Source organism: Sinocyclocheilus rhinocerous, unplaced genomic scaffold (assembly GCF_001515625.1).
Source record: "Sinocyclocheilus rhinocerous isolate Xijiao unplaced genomic scaffold, SAMN03320098_v1.1 scaffold898, whole genome shotgun sequence".
In the NCBI taxonomy this organism is placed as follows: domain Eukaryota; kingdom Metazoa; phylum Chordata; class Actinopteri; order Cypriniformes; family Cyprinidae; genus Sinocyclocheilus; species Sinocyclocheilus rhinocerous.
This window is the reverse complement of record NW_015652144.1, coordinates 475,998-494,137: the sequence shown is the minus strand read 5'-3', so window position 1 is coordinate 494,137 and position 18,140 is coordinate 475,998. Positions and strand designations below refer to the sequence as shown.

The following is an 18,140-nucleotide window of genomic DNA, read 5'->3' as shown; positions in this document are numbered from 1 at the left end:
TGATCAAATAAATGCAGCCTTGGTGAGAATTTTCTTACAAAAAAATAAAATCTTTCTGACCCCTAATTTTTGAGCTGTAGTGTATCCTGGCTATTTCAGTCATTTATGTCAAATAATATAATTTAAATAGTGACAGTTAATATCTGAAGACCATCTAGTTTTATTGTTAGTGTTGTCCAGTGCTATTTTCATGTTATAGGTTATGAAATTGAAAAATGTACTGCATATTCTGTATATAAAAACGTAATTTATTTTGTGCCTAATTTTATTTTCGTATTTAGCTTCCGATTATATTAGTTTTATTTTAATTTTATTTCAGTTAACAAATGTTTTCATTTCATTTAGATTAATTTTTTTTGTTTGATTAACGATAATAGCACTCATGCAACCTAAATTCATTCTCCACATTGCCATTGTCTTGTGCTCACATCGTTCTGGTTAAGCACGTGTGCGCCTTGCTTATTCAGCATGCACCCATTTTCTAACATCGTCATGTCTTGCACTATAGAACAATCCTCTCGACCCCCTGTAGGTAACATTTAGCATCTCATGTGCTGTTCTCCCTCCTCAAACAAGGGTTGTGACGGTGAGGAAATTTTCCCACCGGTTAATCGATGCGTGACAACACCGGTAATACCGGTATCACCGTTGGGGTGGGTGGGGTGGGGGGTGTTATTTCGTTTGAGTTTCCCTCTTTTCTTCGCTTTCAAATGAAAGTGCCGTGAGCATTTTACTTTCACTTTCAAATTAGCAGAAATTGAATTGCCGCAATTCAGCGTCAAGCAGTTGTTCATTTGAGTTTTCCCTCTTTTCCTCGGATTTCTTGGCTTTCAAATAGCTAGAAAAAGCGCCGTGCGCGTTTTACTTTCACTTTCAAATTAGCGGCAATTCTGCTTTGATTCAATTCAAGCAACAACAACGTCAAACTCAGAACTTTTATTAACAAAACGAATAAAAATACACGATATATGCCTAATAAAATAAATAGCATCTGAACCCCCCAGGACACGATTGTTCTTTTGATGGTTGGATTTGCACACCATATGCTCCAAAAGAGCATTTGCGTATAGTAATGGAGGGATTCATCATGTTTTACTCTTCCTTCTTGTTTTTTTTCTCAGAACTTGTATCAGAACAGGTTTCTCGGGCTTGCAGCTATGGCCTCTCCATCTCGCACATCTCAGGGCAGGCGGCGATGTAAGGACCCAATTCGGCACAGTTTCAACCCTGAGCAGTTCCCCAATGTGGACTTCCAGAATGGCATACCTGAGGAGCTGGCGGCAGCCGTGCTGCGCTCCACCAGCGACACTGACCTCGTGACCTCTCACTGCCGCTCCACCCTCACCATCAGCACCTCCAGCTACACCATCGGCCAGACGCAGGACATCACCCTCAGCTGGGACATCAAGGAGGAAGTGGACGCGGGTGACTGGATTGGCATGTACCTCATTGGTGAGCGTGTTTCTGTTTGGTTGTGTTTTATGATTCTTGAGTTTGGGGTCGGTAAGATTTTTAAAATGTTTTCGAAAGTAGTCTCTTACCAAGGCTGCATTTATTTGATCAAATTACAGTAAAAACTGTAATATTGTGAAATATTATTACAATTTAAAATAACTGTTTTCTACTTGAATATATTTTGAAATGTAATTTGTTTCTGTGATCAAATCTGAATTTTCAGCATCATTACTCCAGTCTTAACAAGCGTCACATGATCCTTCAGAAATCAGTCTAATATGCTGATTATTATAAGCATATATTAAGGTTGAAAAGAGATGTGCTGGTTATTATTTTTGAGGAAAAAAGTTAATTTTTCTTTTGTAACATTATAAATGTCTGTACTGTCACTTTTGATCAATTTAATGCATCCTTGCTGAATAAAAGTATTACAGTCTTTAAAAATATTTTTTTTACTGACCCCAGTTTTTTTTAAACAGTGGTTTATGTTGGCTGTAAGTTCTTGATGTTACATTATAGATTCTTCAGAACGGTGTATTTGGTTTCTGGGTTTTTTAGAGCACTAGTACATAGATGGTTTTCTACCGCATGTGCATGTAATTAGAAACAAAAATGAAACATTGCAAGATATTTTAAAGCCTGTTTCCAGCTCAGTAAAGTTAAAAACAGTCATTGCAACTCTTAATTGCGACTTTATTTCTCAGAATTTGTGTCTTAGAATTACTGCAGTTTATTTCTGCCAATAGCAACATTATATCTCACAGTGACATTTTAATTTCTTAAGTTAAACTTCTTGCAATTAACAATAATATTTTTTTTTTTACTCTGAGGCGGAAATAAAATTCCATACAAACAGATTTTGATGTTTAACGTAACATACACCATTTGGTTTCTCGCATATTCAGCATATTAGAATGATTTCTGAAGGATCATGTGACACTGTAGACTGGAGTAATGATGTTTAAAATTCAGCTTTGATCACAGAAATAAATTAAATTTTAAAATATAATATAATATTTTTTTAAAGTTGTAATAATATTTCACAATATTACTGTTTTTACTGTCTTTTAATCAAATAAAGGCAGCCTTGATGAGCATAACATAACATAAAAGACTTTTAAAATCATTTTAAAAATCTTAATTTTGATTGGTAATTTAAATTATTTATAACAAATGAAATTAATTGTAAAAATCATATATTTTATTTAAACATAAAAAACGTGATATTTGCATTATATATAATGTCATTGTATTTCAGATAGACAGGGAAAAATAAAGTGACTGGAGTAGCTCTGCAGCACAGAAAAATAGTACCAGGTTGTCCGTCAACTGAAGACCACACACTTCTGCTGTAGACAGCTCTGTGGATTACAATAGTAGCAATATAGATGTGTCACGTGTGTCTGGTGTCATAAAGGTTCTCAGATGGCCTTTAAAGGCTGTTAAATGCTCTTTGTCTTGAATTTGAGCCTTAAAGAGTATGTGTCTTTTAAAGAGTCAAAAGCTTTCTCGTTTTTTAAAGCTGTCGTGAATGAATAATCAAAGATGTGATTCTCTGTACGACATAAAGAATAAGATAAGAGGCTTTTCTCTTCTATTTCTCTTAGATGAGGTTCTGTCAGAGAACTTTCTGGACTACAAGAACAGAGGTGTGAACGGCTCCCACAAAGGTCAGATCGTCTGGAAGATCGAGGCCAGCTCCTACTTCGTAGAACGTATGTGCATTTTTATAAAGCATGCTTGTTAAATGATACAGTGTTACAGCCACTTATTTCCCACACACAGGATGCCATTAGAGCTGCTTAAGGTTGTTTGTGACTTTGTATGGCTGCTAAGGTAACAAACACCCCAAAGCAAACCACTTCCATGCTAACTATTTGTTTGATGATGTTTCAGATATGAGGTGTGAAGGGAAATTCACTCAGCAACCCTCTACGGACACCTTGGCAATTGAATCGCCATTGGCTAGTACATTTTTTTGTTTACTCGCCAGACTGAAATACTATACTATACTATATATATATATATAAGTTATGCCATTTTACAAACATATATAATGTTTGTAAAATGGTACAGCTTTTTAAATATCTGAAAGTACACTCTTAATATCAGTCAGTCAAGCAGTCAAGCATTATAATATGATAATCAAGTATTATTTAATAATAGAAGTTTAGTAATTAGAATTAAAACTTGGTAACCATGAACTTAGGACTGGTGCTGGTGCTTTTTTTGGTCATTCAGTGTTCCTGTAAAAAAAAAAAAACGAACAATAATACTGATAAGATATTATTATTATTATTATACGAATTCTACTAATAAGAACAATATAAAAACGCACTAAGGATTAATGAGCTACTGGATTCATGAATATTAATCAGGTTGTGTGCGTTTGCTCGAACTGATTCGCTGAAATCAAAACAGGGACGATAATAGGCGAGCGCCAGCCAATGAGATTGTCGTTTGCGCATTAGTTCCGCCTACTACAGTAAAACCCGGCAGTTCTTAAAAGCTGCTATACTCAGCCTCCAACTCACACACTGGCGAGTAAAATCTGAGAATTTATTAGCCATTGGCTAATATTAGACATCATTTAGTCGCCCAGAGTGAAGATTTAGTCGCATATGCGAGTGATTTACTCGCAATGTAGAGGGTTGCTCAGGTGTGACATTCTACTAGCACGTGAAAACACTTCTCGTGTCTCATGAAAACATTCCTGTGTGCTTGTATTAATATAAAGCTGTTTGAAGGTTATATCAGGCTACGCTGTTTTTGCTTGGACAGTCCAGAAAGCTCACTGCAAGGCCATATGGCTCATATGCTGCTGCTTTTTTCTCATTTCTTTTTGGCATTTTTACTGTTATGGATACTAGAGAGAAAATGGCATCCCAAGGGCCGTGGGCCAGTGGACAGAGGCCACCTCTTTGATATTATGGTGCCTACATACAGACTCAAACTCACATCGCCCACTAGAGCACGATGGTTTGGCAGAACATGTCAGCAAAATCAACTCTCTTTCATTTACTATGTTAAATTATGTTTGCATTTTAATATTTCTGGATTCAATTTTGATAGGCTAATTACATTTTAATTTTATAAACATGTAAACAGAAATCATAAAATGTTAGCAATTTATTTAATATTTTACAATGTAATCAAATGAAAAAAGCCTTATAAATAGTAATACATGTCTGTCATAATTTCTTTCAAGTATTTATTTTGGCAGTGTGTAGTGAAAACTTTATTTAAAGGGGATGTCAAATGCTATTTCATACATTCTGACTTATTTACACTGTTAAAAGAATTGGATTCTCATGCAAAACATGGCCAAAGTTTAAAAAAATTAGTTGGACGTATGATGGGGTATTTCTAAAGATTTTTTTTGGCATTTTAGATAGGACAGTGTAATGACAGGAAGCGAAGTGGGAGAGAGAGTGGGGGCAGGATCAGGAAAGGTCCACAAGCCGGGATTCGAACTCGGGCCATCCATAGCACAACAACGCTTTATGTTGGCGCGTTAGCTTTCACTAGCTTTCTATATTCTTTTTCTATTCTATCTCCTTGTTTTCTTTGTATGTGTGTGTGTATATACATATATACATATACACACACACACACACACACACAGACATATATATATATATATACTAACTGAGACTTGTCATAGCACTTGCATTTTATTGCTCTTTTGTTGGTTTTGATTGCTTTTATTGTCCTCATTTGTAATTCGCTTTGGATAAAAGCGTCTGATAAATGACTAAATGTAAATGTACTGTAAATGAAACGAAGGATGTAATACTATTCTATTTTGTGGGGAAGTTGGGCCTAATGGTTAGAGAGTTGGACTCGTAACCCAAAGGTTGCGGGTTCGAGTCTCGCACCGGCAGGGATTGTAGGTGGGGGGGAGTGAATGTACAGCGCTCTCTCCCACCTTCAGTACCACGCCGGAGGTGCCCTTGAGCAAGGCACCCAACTCCCAACTGCTCCCCGGGCGCCGCAGCAAAAATGGCTGCCCACTGCTCCGGGTGTGTGTTCACGGTGTGTGTGTGTGTTCAGTGCTGTGTGTGTGCACTTAGGCTGGGTTAAATGCAGAGCACTAATTCCGAGTATGGGTCACCATACTTGGCCGCATGTCACGTCACTTTCACTTTTCACTATAGGTACTCAAGATTAACATGAGAAACTGTGTGTGCTATGTCCCCTTTAAATAACAGTCTTTTTGCAGTTTAATAATCAAAGACACTAGTCCATATTGCAATTTTAATTTTATTAATTGTCCAGCCTCACTTAATCCAATTAATCCAAAACTTCAGTGACATTCTGCATTATACGGTAAATTTATAACTCCATTATACAATTCCATCTGCATTTTCCACATTATGGAAATCATAAGGCCCCTCTCAAGATCTTAACTGAATGTTACATTTTATTTATTTGAGGATGTTCATGGTGTTTCAAGATTGATGAATATTTTTTGGGATTGATCTACTTCATTCTAATTACCCAGATGTCATACAGTTTGTGAGGATTATTTTTGTATTTCCTATAAATTTAAAATTTAAATATATTAAAATTAATCCTAAATATTATATTATTTTTAATGCTAAAAATATAAGTTCAGGCCATTATTTCTCAAATAGCAAGCAAGATTTCTTCTGTCACAGTATTTTATTTCCTATTCGTAAAGAGGAAGTTGGGGTGGGACATAGTCAGGGGCCCCTTTTTTTTTTTTATTTGACAACCACATTCAGCTATTTTTATTATGAATGAAACCAGTCACGATTATTTCTAGACACTTCCTTCCAGCCTGGTGGAAATGGATTGAAGGGGCCTGAAATAAAGTACAAATGATACACAGACAATGTTTGGCTACCTGCTATTTCTAGTCAATGACAGAATTTGTAATTTATAGGGTGGAAATGTTTATCTTCTAGACAGTATTTTAGTAGCCCCACATGAATAGATGAGTTATGCGTATCTGAAAGAGAAAACAAATTTGAATATGTAAAATCTGCAAAAAGTTTCTCCCTGTGACCTTTTCCTGTGCTTGGCTCTTTTTCAGCGGAGACTAAGATCTGTTTTAAATATTATCATGGAGTGAGTGGAGCCCTGCGGGCCACAACGCCATGTGTGACCGTGAAGAACCCCTCCGCACCGGTGAGCGAAAGAAAAGACGTGTTCATATTTTATTTTGAGTCATGCTTAAATCTCCAGACATCATGTCTTTAGTTGAGCAGTGGTGAGGAACAGACGCATGTGTACAGTGCTGCTGCATCATGTTGCAGATGTGTAGAGAATGCTGCTGTTTTTCTTTCGTCACGTTTCATCAAGAGTTTTTCAAGAGCAGAATAGTCTGTGCCATCTGTTTCTCAGAGGATTAATGCTGCAGATAATCTCAGGTTATCATTTCGTGGCTTAATACAGGCCTACCTCCATAGCCACAGAGTCAGCCAAACTCTCTTTTTGTTTCTTAAAGCTAAAGTGTACCAATTCCAAGACACAGGCCTTTATGGTGACCTTAAAGTGTGAGTTTACCCATAAATGAAGCTTCTGACATCATTTGCTCACCCTTATGTCATTTCAAACACTTAAGACTTTGGTTAACCTTCAAAACACAAATTAAGATGAGAGGTTTCTGTCCCATTGAAAGTCCAGGGAACCAAAACTTAGAAGATCCAAAAAGGTCACAAAAAGTATGTAAAATTAACCCATATGAATTGAGTGGCTTAATCCAAGTCTTGTAAAGAGATATGATCACTTTATATAATGAGCAATTTTAATTTAGGCTTGTATTCACTTATAAACACACATACATAGAGCACATCACATATGGTAAACACGGAAGCAACACACGCTGAAACGAACCTCATTGTTTAGATGTAAATAAAAGAATAAATTAAATCTGCAAAGCCGGAACTAATCGAGCCGTTTGTGCCAGCCTGGGGAGAAAGGTATTTTAATAATGTAAATTATGTGAAAAATAATGCGTTTTTCGAACCACCAAGCATGAGAGCATGTTCTAGTACACCCCCAAAACAAAATCAAGACTTTGTAAAAGAGCATAATAGGACCCCTTTAAGACAATCGTATCTCTTCATAAGACTTCATTAGATTAAACCACTTGATTCATATTGATTCATTTTACAATGCCTGTATGACATTTTTGGATCTTCAAAGTTGTGGTTACCTAGACTTTCAGCGGAGAGACCGAAATCTCTCAGGTTTCAATAAAAATATCTTAATTTTTGTTTCAAAGTTTAACCAAAGTCTTATAAGTTTGGAACAACATGAGGGTGAGTAAACGATGACATCATTTTCCTATGTGGGTGAACTATTAACATTTTATTTCTGCATGTGAAAGGAATGCATTTTTACAAACTCTACAGCAAATTATTTTTCTCCACACTTGAGAACGTACAGTGGGTACGGAAAGTATTCAGACCCCCTTAAATTTTTCAATGAGGAAAAAAAATTAACTTAAATGATTTTAGCAAATGGCTGCAATATAACAAAGAGTGAAAAATTTAAGGGGGTCTGAATACTTTCCGTACCCACTGTATGTTCATCATTTATTTACATTAAACATTTTATTTTTGTGATCATTCAATTTCAAAAAGACTTAAACATCCTTGAATCTTTCTCATTTTTGTCTTGTTCTGTCCTGTCCAGTGTCAGCAATACATTCATCCCATTTAAAATGGCTAGCCTATTGGTTGGTTGCATTATAAAGAGTTGCCGTGAAAAATGATGAAGTCTGACATGATTGAGTCAAGTCAAAAGGTCTTTTACAAAAGGAAATCTTAGTTGCTGTGGCACATTTTTAAACTTACCTTTTTAAATTTACCATTTACATTGTCATTTATTTTATTGTGTGCAATGGGGAACAAAATTACAAGGTTTTTTTTTTTTGTTTTTTGGTGAGAACTCAGAGATTGCCTCATATAATGTTGTGACGCATACAGCACTGTTTGCCCAAACCCACTGTATGTTCATCATTTATTTACATTAAACATTTTATTTTTGTGATCATTCAATTTCAAAAAGACTTAAACATCCTTGAATCTTTCTCATTTTTGTCTTGTTCTGTCCTGTCCAGTGTCAGCAATACATTCATCCCATTTAAAATGGCTAGCCTATTGGTTGGTTGCATTATAAAGAGTTGCCGTGAAAAATGATGAAGTCTGACATGATTGAGTCAAGTCAAAAGGTCTTTTACAAAAGGAAATCTTAGTTGCTGTGGCACATTTTTAAACTTACCTTTTTAAATTGACCATTTACATTGTCATTTATTTTATTGTGTGCAATGGGGAACAAAATTACAAGGTTTTTTTTTTGTTTGTTTTTTGGTGAGAACTCAGAGATTGCCTCATATAATGTTGTGACGCATACAGCACTGTTTGCCCAAAACATATAAGGGAATAAATGTTCTGTTGTAGTTTTTGATCAGGTATTGCTGCTGATATTATGTGAAAGGTGTTTACTGGTTCCAGTGAAATTGAAGACATTTTACACTGAACTTTCTGCTTTCAGGTGTTTAAGCCGGTAGCCACAGATGACTTACCTCAGAGTCAAGGCAGCAGAAGACTCATCAGCTTTTCTCTCTCAGGTTTGTGTTGTGTAAAAATTGGCATGACCAGACAGCCATTAAGATGTATCAATATTTATGAGGCTTCTATATTTAGTGTCTCCAGAGGATTTCATGATTGATCCACTGCTTTCAGTCTGCTGTAAACTATAGGAACATATTTACCCCAATTACATGTTTCTTCCACAAGGTGCTTTTTGGTTAATGGTGTTCATCTTGGAGAGCAATTTTGAGATTTTTAAGATGCAAATTTGGTCTTGGTCATCACATTATATAATGAAATGTTCTATTCTGTAATATTCTGTTGTTGTTTTTTTTCTTTCTTATATTATGTTCTATTTTAATCCATTCTGTTTCGTTACTTGCAATTGTTTTTTTCTGTTCCATTTTTTCTGTTATATTCTGTTTTGTTGTGTACTGTTTTGTTTTTTTCTCTTCTGTTTTCTGTTGTTTATTTTGTTCTATTATGTTTTGTTTAGTTTTTTCTATTCTGTTTTGTTTACTTTGTTCTGTTTTTTTTTTTTGTTCCATTCTGTTTATTTTGGAACGTTCAGTTTTGTTTTGTTTATTTTGTTCTATTCTGTTTTTCTTTGTTTATTTGTTCTATATTTGTATGTTTTATTCTGTTATTGTTTTGTTTTTGTTCTGTTCTGTTCTTTGTTTTGTTTATTTGTTCTATTCTGTTTTGTTTGTTTTATTTTGTTTTTTTTGGTTCCATTCAGTTTTGTTTTGTTCTCTTCTGTTGTTTATTGTTTTATTTGACTCTGTTATATGCTATTTTGTTCTGTTTTAATCTCTTGAATATTATTTTTCTGTTTTGTTCTCTTCAGTACCTGTTTTTTTTCTGATTTATTCTCTTCTGTTATAGTCTGTTCTATTGTACTGTATTGTGCTTGCTTCTCTTCTTTTATATTCTGATGTGTCTTTCTGTGCCGTTTTGTTTTAATTCAGTTGTATTTTGCTCTGTTCTGTTCTCATTCATCTCTCTGTTTTTATGTTGTGGGCAGATTTCCAGGCCACTGGGCTAAAGAAAGGCATGTTCTTTAACCCCGACCCCTACCTGAAGATTGCCATCCACCCCGGCAAGCACAGCATCTTCCCTGCCCTGCCTCACCACGGCCAGGAGAAGAGATCAGGCATCGTCTGCAATACCATTAATCCTGTTTGGCAGAGGGAGGTATGGGAAGCACACAAACGCACACACACACTAGATTAAACATGCTCATATAAAAATCCTTACAAAACAATATTTGATTCCAGCGTTATTTATTCACAGATGTTTAACCCAACGCTACCCTTCTGAGCTTTGTACAGAGTCCACATGGAGTTTGTCATGTAAATCCTTTATTCTGCAAATAAACTTAATGCGTCACTGCAGAATCACAAATACAGCTCACTGTCCTGTTGACTGACAGATAGGATTTTGTTCGAATCTTCATTACACAGGATGTCATCTCTGTAGGGCTTGGAATTGAGAACCAATTCTATTCATGAAAAATAAAGGAACTGTATGATTTGCGTCACAAACAATATCATTGGTCTAAAACAGCCAATAATACTATATATAAACATTATACACTACCTTTGAAACTTTTGGGATTTTTTTTTATGTTTATGAAAGAAGTATCTTATGCTCACCCAGGCTGTATTTATTTGATACAGTAAAAACATAAATACAATAAAAATACAGTAAAAACAGTAATAGTATAAAATATTATTACAATTTACAATAACTGTTTGTATATGTTTTATAAAGTAATTTATTCCTGTGATGCAAAGCTGAATTTTCAGCATCATTACTCAAGTCTTCAGTGTCACATGATCCTTCAGAAATCATTCTAATATGCTGATTTGCTGCTCAATAAATTTTTCTTATTATTATCAATGTTGAAAACAATTGTGCTGCTTAATATTTTTGTGGAAACCACAATACATTTTTATTCAGGATACTTTGATGAAAGTTCAAAAGAACAACACTTATTTGAAATATAAATGTCTTTACTGTCACTTTTGGTCATTTTACTACATCTTTGCTGAATTAAAGCAGTAATTTATTTCAGAAAAAAAACCTTACTGACTTCAAACTTTTGAACAGTAGTAGTATAATCGCTAAATTTCAGTCCTTAATTATTATAGGTTCAATTAAATTAAACTGCATGTCGATTGAAGAAAACTTTTTGTTTTCTTCAACATCAATATTTTAAAGCATGAACTACCCATACAAGCACAACTGTGAAGCTCCATGCCAAATATGAACACATGAATATTTGGTTGTATTTTTTTATGACCATTTTATCTGTTTGTTTTTAGTTCTTGGCTTTTGTTGCATAAATTAAAGGCAGTGTCTTTTACACCAGCAACATCCAACTCTGATGAAGGACGACTTCTCACATTGCATTTACATTCTTTTTTTAAATGCACATTTGTTTGATACCAACATAATTTGTTTCACTTTAGGTTACAAGGTTTGTTTGTAATGATTGCTGTTTCTTCCTGTGTGTCTTTGTATTTCCTGCTCGTAGCGCTTTAATTTTGTGTCTCTGCCCACGGATGTGTTGGAGATCGAGGTGAAAGACAAGTTTGCCAAAAGCCGACCCATCATAAAGCGTTTTTTAGGCAAGCTGTCCATGCCAGTGCAAAGATTACTGGAGAAACATGCGATCGGGTATGTGCTCAAAAAGATAAAGAAGCTTGCACTTAACTTAAGAAGAAAAATAGGCTCTTTTGTAACATTTTGGAATATGGGCTTGGTTTGTTATGCTAATGAGTTGAAATGCTAATTTTGAGGTGTTTGTTCATGTTTTTTGTCACAGTGATCGAGTGGTCAGCTACACTCTGGGTCGGAGGCTTCCAACTGAGCATGTCAGTGGCCAGCTGCAGTTCAGGTTTGAGATTACATCCTCCATCCATCCAGGTAAATACAGATTTTTAATCTACCTTTATTGAATATAAATCATTAACACGTTCATAGTGTACAGTCTGCTACGTTAAACAAAGAGCTCTAGACAATCATGACAGACTGATATGGAAATTTCAGCTGTTAATAATAATAATTTTTGTGTTGTATCTTTTTATCATATCAGTTATCTTAATATTATGTTATAATAACTGATTACATTATTGATATTAAATCCATTTCATCCAATCCTGTGCTTTTTCTCATTGTCCTTATAAAAATACACTACCATTCAAAAGTTTGGTTTGTATTATTTTTTTATGTTTTCTAAGTCTCTTAAGCTCACCAAGACTGCATTTATTTGAGCAAATATACAGTAAAAACAGTAATATTGTAAAATATGACCTCAAACTTTTGACTAGTGATGTAATTATGTAATATAATAGGCCATCATATTATTACTTCTAATACTAGTCTAATCAGGCCACTCATAACATTAAAAAGTTACGTGATCACCAGTATATCATGCATGCTTACAAGCTAGTACTTTCGTGTATACATTATGTGCTTGTAGGTCACAGGTTTCTGTCCTCTCCACAGATGATGAGGACATGTCTCTCAGTACAGAGCAACCAGTGGCGGCAGCAGAAGCTCAAGTCCAGCCTCAGGCAGAAGACACCATGAGTTTGGACCAGGGGGCCCCAGAGTTGCCCTTAGATGAAGAAACGGCTTCTATAGAGATGCCCATGGATGTCGAATCAGCCGAAGCAGAAGCTGTAGAGGAAGAGCCTTTAGAGGAAGAGCAGCAGACGCATCCAGAGCAGCAGGAGGAAGCAGCAGCAGCCGAGAGCCGAGAACAAATGGAGCAAGAAGAGACCAACGTTGAAGTGGAAGAGACGCCCCAAGAAGAGGCAGAAAATGATAGTGCCTTTGCCGAAGGGCCTGCCGAGTCTTCAGGAGATCCTGCAGGAGTCGAAGAGGAGGCCATCTCAGAACAGCAACCGGTTTCGGAAGAACCAGATGTGGATCTAGAGGAAGGCTGCTCGCTGAGGATCAGAACCACACCGAGAAGGAAGCCGCGGCCTTGTTCCCTACCCGTGTCTGAGCTGGAGACGGTCATCGCTTCGGCCTGCGGCGAAGCGGAGACGCCACGCTCCCATTACATCCGAATCCACCACCTGCTGCACAGCCTCCCGTCCACCCAGCCTCAACCGGGAGACGCGGCTGGACCTGAACCCGACCGGCCACAGGGCGTAGAAGAACAAGAGGAAGATGAGGAAGAGACCCTTGAGCCTCACGCTTTAACACCCAACGGCCCTCGCAGGACGCTGCCCCGCAGCCGCTCACACGAGCGCCTCTCCGACCTCATTCAGATGCTCGACGGAGATGGGCAGCCGCTCGGGGCTGAGGGACAAACCACAGGTCAAAGGTCACCAGGAGAAAGCGAGTGCGATTTGAGCCCGGTGCCGTGCTGCAGTCACATGGTGCAGAGGGCCTCGGGCCCCGTGCGGGCGCCGTCTCTAGACAGCGCACGGCGGTCAGAGAGCACTGTGTTTTCCTCACAGGATGACGAGGACGAGACGGACAGAGTGAACGGCATTCTGGGATTGGAGGCGGAGACAGGACAGGGTGCTAAGAGCCGGGAGCCAAGGGACGGGAGCTGTCAGTGGGAGGAGGCACCGGATAGTCACGTCCAGAGCCCGCACGGCATTATGGGTAACAGAGAATCACCAGTAGCTGGACCAAGCAGCAGAAGTGAGTAGACTTCTATTGGTAGAATGCATAGATCGTGTGTTTTTATTTAAAAAAGATCTGGATTTCCCTTTTGCGGACTTGTGATAGAAAAGTGTCTATGAAGAGATATGTTTGTGGTGTGTTTAGGAGAATGTCCTTTGCCTTGTAACCATCCTGCAGTGAGCCAGCTGCCCGCCCTGCGGCCCGACCCACATCACTATCCCACCATAGACGAGCCACTGCCACCGAGTAAGTTTTGCCGTACAATAACGCACATGTACAGTATTTACAGTCTTGTCTCACAAATTATATGGAGGCACTACAGGTGAATTGCCTATGGATTATATATACTGTAGGTTATCAAAATAATGAAAGTGTTTTTTTTTTTTATTAAAACTTAAAATTTAAAAATACTTTAAAAATAAAAAGTATTTTTCTTGGAAAATAAAAAAATATATTTAATTAATACATTTGTCATTGAATTTAATAAATGTATAAATTTATATTATAATATATATTATAATAAATTTATATATATGGGAATGCTAAAGTAACTTTTTTATTTAATTGTATTGTATTTTAAATAATCATTATATAAACTGATGAATGAAACATGATTTTCCAAAAAAAAAAAAATTCTAACCAGTATAATTTAAAATGTATAATATGGGGTCCTGTGTCTATTATGAAACATCAGATATTGTGTTATTATGAGAAAAATGTTACTTCATGAAAACGTCTATAGATTTCTTCATTTGTGAAAAATGATTGCTGTTTATGCATGTTGCTTTCCAAGTTGCAAAATATTGCAGCAAATCGAAATTGTTCAAATCGATCCAAACGTATCACTTTCTCCTGGTGTGCCTGCCCTCATATTTTTCATTGCATTTCAAAGCTGTGTAGTCAAACTACAACTACTTACACGCAAGCAACTTTCATATCAGACTTGAGCATCTCCAGTGTCACTCTCACTAACCCACATTGTGAGATTTTAGTGTTGATTAACGTAATTCTGTGACCCACTCGAGACCGTCTGTCACTTCGTCATGCTACTGTGCTTTGTGTGTGTGTTTATGTTAAAATGAGTCAAATCTGAAGCATCCTACACTGAGGGGATCTTTGAGGCATTCACATAATAAAAATTGCATGAAGATTTTTGTAAATAATTTCTTAATTAGAGAGATCCACTATCATTTTTTAAGCTATCAGACTTATTTGAAATACTTGGCAGACCAGAATATTGATTTGGGCTTCAAATGTGTGTGTTTGTTTTGTTTGGCACGCTCAGACTGGGAGGCCCGTATTGACAGTCACGGTCGTGTGTTCTATGTGGATCACATTAACCGGACCACCACTTGGCAACGGCCAACGTCCGCAGCCACGCCGGATGGCCTGCGCAGGTCTGGTTCCGTCCAACAGATGGAGCAGCTCAACAGGAGGTAAACAACACTGTGTTTTAATAACAACAGTTTTGTGTGTATACCAATATTTTTACACTTTTATTTTTTTTTATAAAAAAAAAACATCTAGAATACAGATCAGTTGAATTGCGTTCATGGTGCATCTTATGAAGTTTCACCAACTCCATATGTTTAATTTGTTTAGCTCTGACTCTCAGATCTGATTGGATGAGCCATGTTGCAATGTTACCAATGCACCTACTTGTTTCAGCAGTAATCAGCCCACATTTAGGCTAATGAACTATATTACTTTTATTACTAATTGTTTTATTCATTTTTAAAGATGTATTCATTGAACATGGGTGTCTTTTATCATTTAACTGTTTTCCATTGTTTTAGAATTTCTTTTCTTACTTAATATTATTATTGTCTTGTTTTACAGTGCAAATATATAAGTATTTTTAAGTCAAGATGCATTTGAGATGCAAAATGACACAAAATATTAAGGGCCAGATTTATTAACAGCATGCAAACCTCTTTTAGGGTTTGTAAAAAAACAAACAAACAAAAAAAAAACAAATAATGTCAGGATTTACTGAAGACGTGAAGCGAAAAAAATGAAGTGAGAAAGTGTGGGCATGGGTATTTTTGTGGATGACTTTATTTCATATGCATTTGTAGGAGTTTACCTTTCAGAGGATGCTAAATTTATTGGAGGAGAGTATTTAAATGAATAACACAACATGATTTACTAAAACTTACAGTAGTCAGTTTACTGGTATTTGTGCCGTTATTTAAAACATGAAAAAACATCTTTCAGTGGGGTAAGAAAAATAAACTTAATTCAAAGAGGAAACAATTGTATTTTTCTTACCCCATTGAGAGATTTTTTTTTTCTAGATGTAAGCATAAACCTCACTTAATTTTGATGCATTACTTTAACTTTTGAAACTGTGGTAAAATCACTGTATTGGTCAGAATCAAGTGGTTTGTATTTAGCAAAGTATGACTGACTCTGTTGCTGTAGTTTAACCAAATAGGCACATGTAACAGTAAAATCTACAGCAACCTTTGTAAAAATGCTCAACGCCAATGATTCATTTTCCAATGAATCTCTTTTTTGGGTCAAATGCTGCAATTTTCTATAAACCAAGCACGTTCACATGGGCTTATAAACATGCAATCTTTTGCCACCTACGTACAGGACAAAAATATAGGTGCTTCATCATGTTTCCGTTTAGAGTGTAATTAAATGCTCTTTATTTAATAGTCCACAAGCAGTAGATGACAAATTTAGATTATTCTCAAAGCACACAGCTTTACTGAACCATCGAGCAGCAAAGGAGTTATGTAAGTGAGGGGGTTTGGTTAGAAATATTCGTAAAAGATACTTTACAATGGGAGTCGTACTGTACCAATATTAGTGACTAATAACAGCAATACTCGGGTTCCTATCACAGGTACCAGACCATCCAGAGGACGATGGCCACAGAGAGGAGAGACGAGGAGTCAGGCAGCCCCCGCAACGAGAGAACAGCCAACACTGAGACAGACTCGCCTCCACAGACAGCCGGTAACTTCACACTCATCAAACATAATGACCCCCAAAACGTGGAAATTATTTACTCATGCTCATGTCAGTCAAAATCTTGTTTGTTTTTTGTGGTTTTTATACAATCTCCAATGCAGAATTCTCTTTTCTAGTCCATTTGATCATTTGTCCAGCTACCAAATAGAGTATAATTTTCTCATCTGCATTTGACACATTTTACCATGTTTAAAAATGTGCAAAAAATTTGCAAAAACCTTGCAGATTCCATCTGGACCTGCTCATTTGCATATAACAAATGTAGACCGTAACCAATGGCTGTCAAGTGTAAAAAAACACACACTTAAAAGTAGCATATGCGGTTTGCTACAAATCAGGGCCCGTATTCACAAAACCTTTTATCTTACCACTAAGAGTTCTAAATAGCAGTAAAGGTTTTTAGCTAAGAGTTTTCTCTTAAAACCTATTCACAAAGCTACTGAGACAAACTTTTACTAAGGAATAGAGAGAAGTCTTAAGCTAAGAGTAAGGGCGGGGTTGACCTCGTTGCTATGGATGATGTGAGCATACTTACAAACTGTGCACACAGTGATTGGCTGATAGGGGTCTCTGTCAGAGATTTATTCATAGAAATATTGTAGAGTGCAATATTATGTTGCCATATTCAAATAAAGGTTTAAAAATGCAGGTTAAGTGTCACTAATTAAACAAGTATATGTTCAGCTAATTGTCAGCCTCTTACATGTGTGCTCCTCGTAAACAATTAGTGAATATGCATATGAACAGCCTTTTAATTAACAGAGTAGAATAATCATGGCTGATAGTAAGAAGAAAACCAAACTGGACGCAAGAACAGCTGTTACTTCTTGCCCAACTTGTTAATGAAAAGGATATAATCAAAGGAAAATTTGGAGTTGGGATAACCTCCAAAACCAAAATAAATAAATAAATGCATGGGAAAACATATGTGTGCAAATTAATGCAGCATGTTTCTAAAATGTTTATGTTTCGAGGCAGATTGCTGGCAATAGCCATTTTAGCCCGGCTGAAAAAAACAATAGAAACCATCACAGTATTTTTAATGGTTTTACTGGTTATAATGGGAATTGTATTGGTTTTAATGGTAACTGTAATGGTGCCTGTTGGTCTCTACTGGTAATTGGTCGCCTTCTATTGTTGGCTTGTTAAAACCACTAATGGAACATGTCCCAAAACACAGTACAGGAAACATTTTTTTTATTATTTTAATGGTTAAAAGTTGATGGTTTGTAATGTTTGTAATGGTATTTGTAGTGGAAACCATTAGAATTTCTGTGATGGTTTCTATTGTTTTCTTCAGCAGGGAGGATAGGCCTAGTTTGTGGTTTGGTCTTAGTGACTTAGGAGTCCTCTTCACTACTCCTAACGTTCCACAGATTTAGGAGCTAGTTTTAGCGCTAAAAGGCTTTGTGAAATACTCTTAGAGCAAAAATTTAGGAGTCCTAAATTTAGGACTGACACGCCCATTATTTTTAAGATTTTCTC

At 36.4% G+C, this 18,140-nt stretch overlaps 1 protein-coding gene across 1 annotated transcript in view; it reads left to right on the top strand.

Annotated features, from left to right (window-relative positions):
* hecw1b (HECT, C2 and WW domain containing E3 ubiquitin protein ligase 1b) overlaps window positions 1-18,140 on the top strand; it is a 39,424-nt gene that overhangs the window by 7,656 nt on the left and 13,628 nt on the right. The window contains exons 2-12 of the mRNA XM_016519200.1: window positions 1,122-1,452; window positions 3,063-3,170; window positions 6,515-6,609; window positions 8,983-9,058; window positions 10,045-10,214; window positions 11,560-11,702; window positions 11,851-11,951; window positions 12,534-13,688; window positions 13,815-13,916; window positions 14,956-15,106; window positions 16,528-16,640. Of these exons, the coding sequence (XP_016374686.1) occupies window positions 1,122-1,452; window positions 3,063-3,170; window positions 6,515-6,609; window positions 8,983-9,058; window positions 10,045-10,214; window positions 11,560-11,702; window positions 11,851-11,951; window positions 12,534-13,688; window positions 13,815-13,916; window positions 14,956-15,106; window positions 16,528-16,640 (2,545 nt within the window). The remainder of the gene's footprint in view (window positions 1-1,121; window positions 1,453-3,062; window positions 3,171-6,514; window positions 6,610-8,982; window positions 9,059-10,044; window positions 10,215-11,559; window positions 11,703-11,850; window positions 11,952-12,533; window positions 13,689-13,814; window positions 13,917-14,955; window positions 15,107-16,527; window positions 16,641-18,140) is intronic.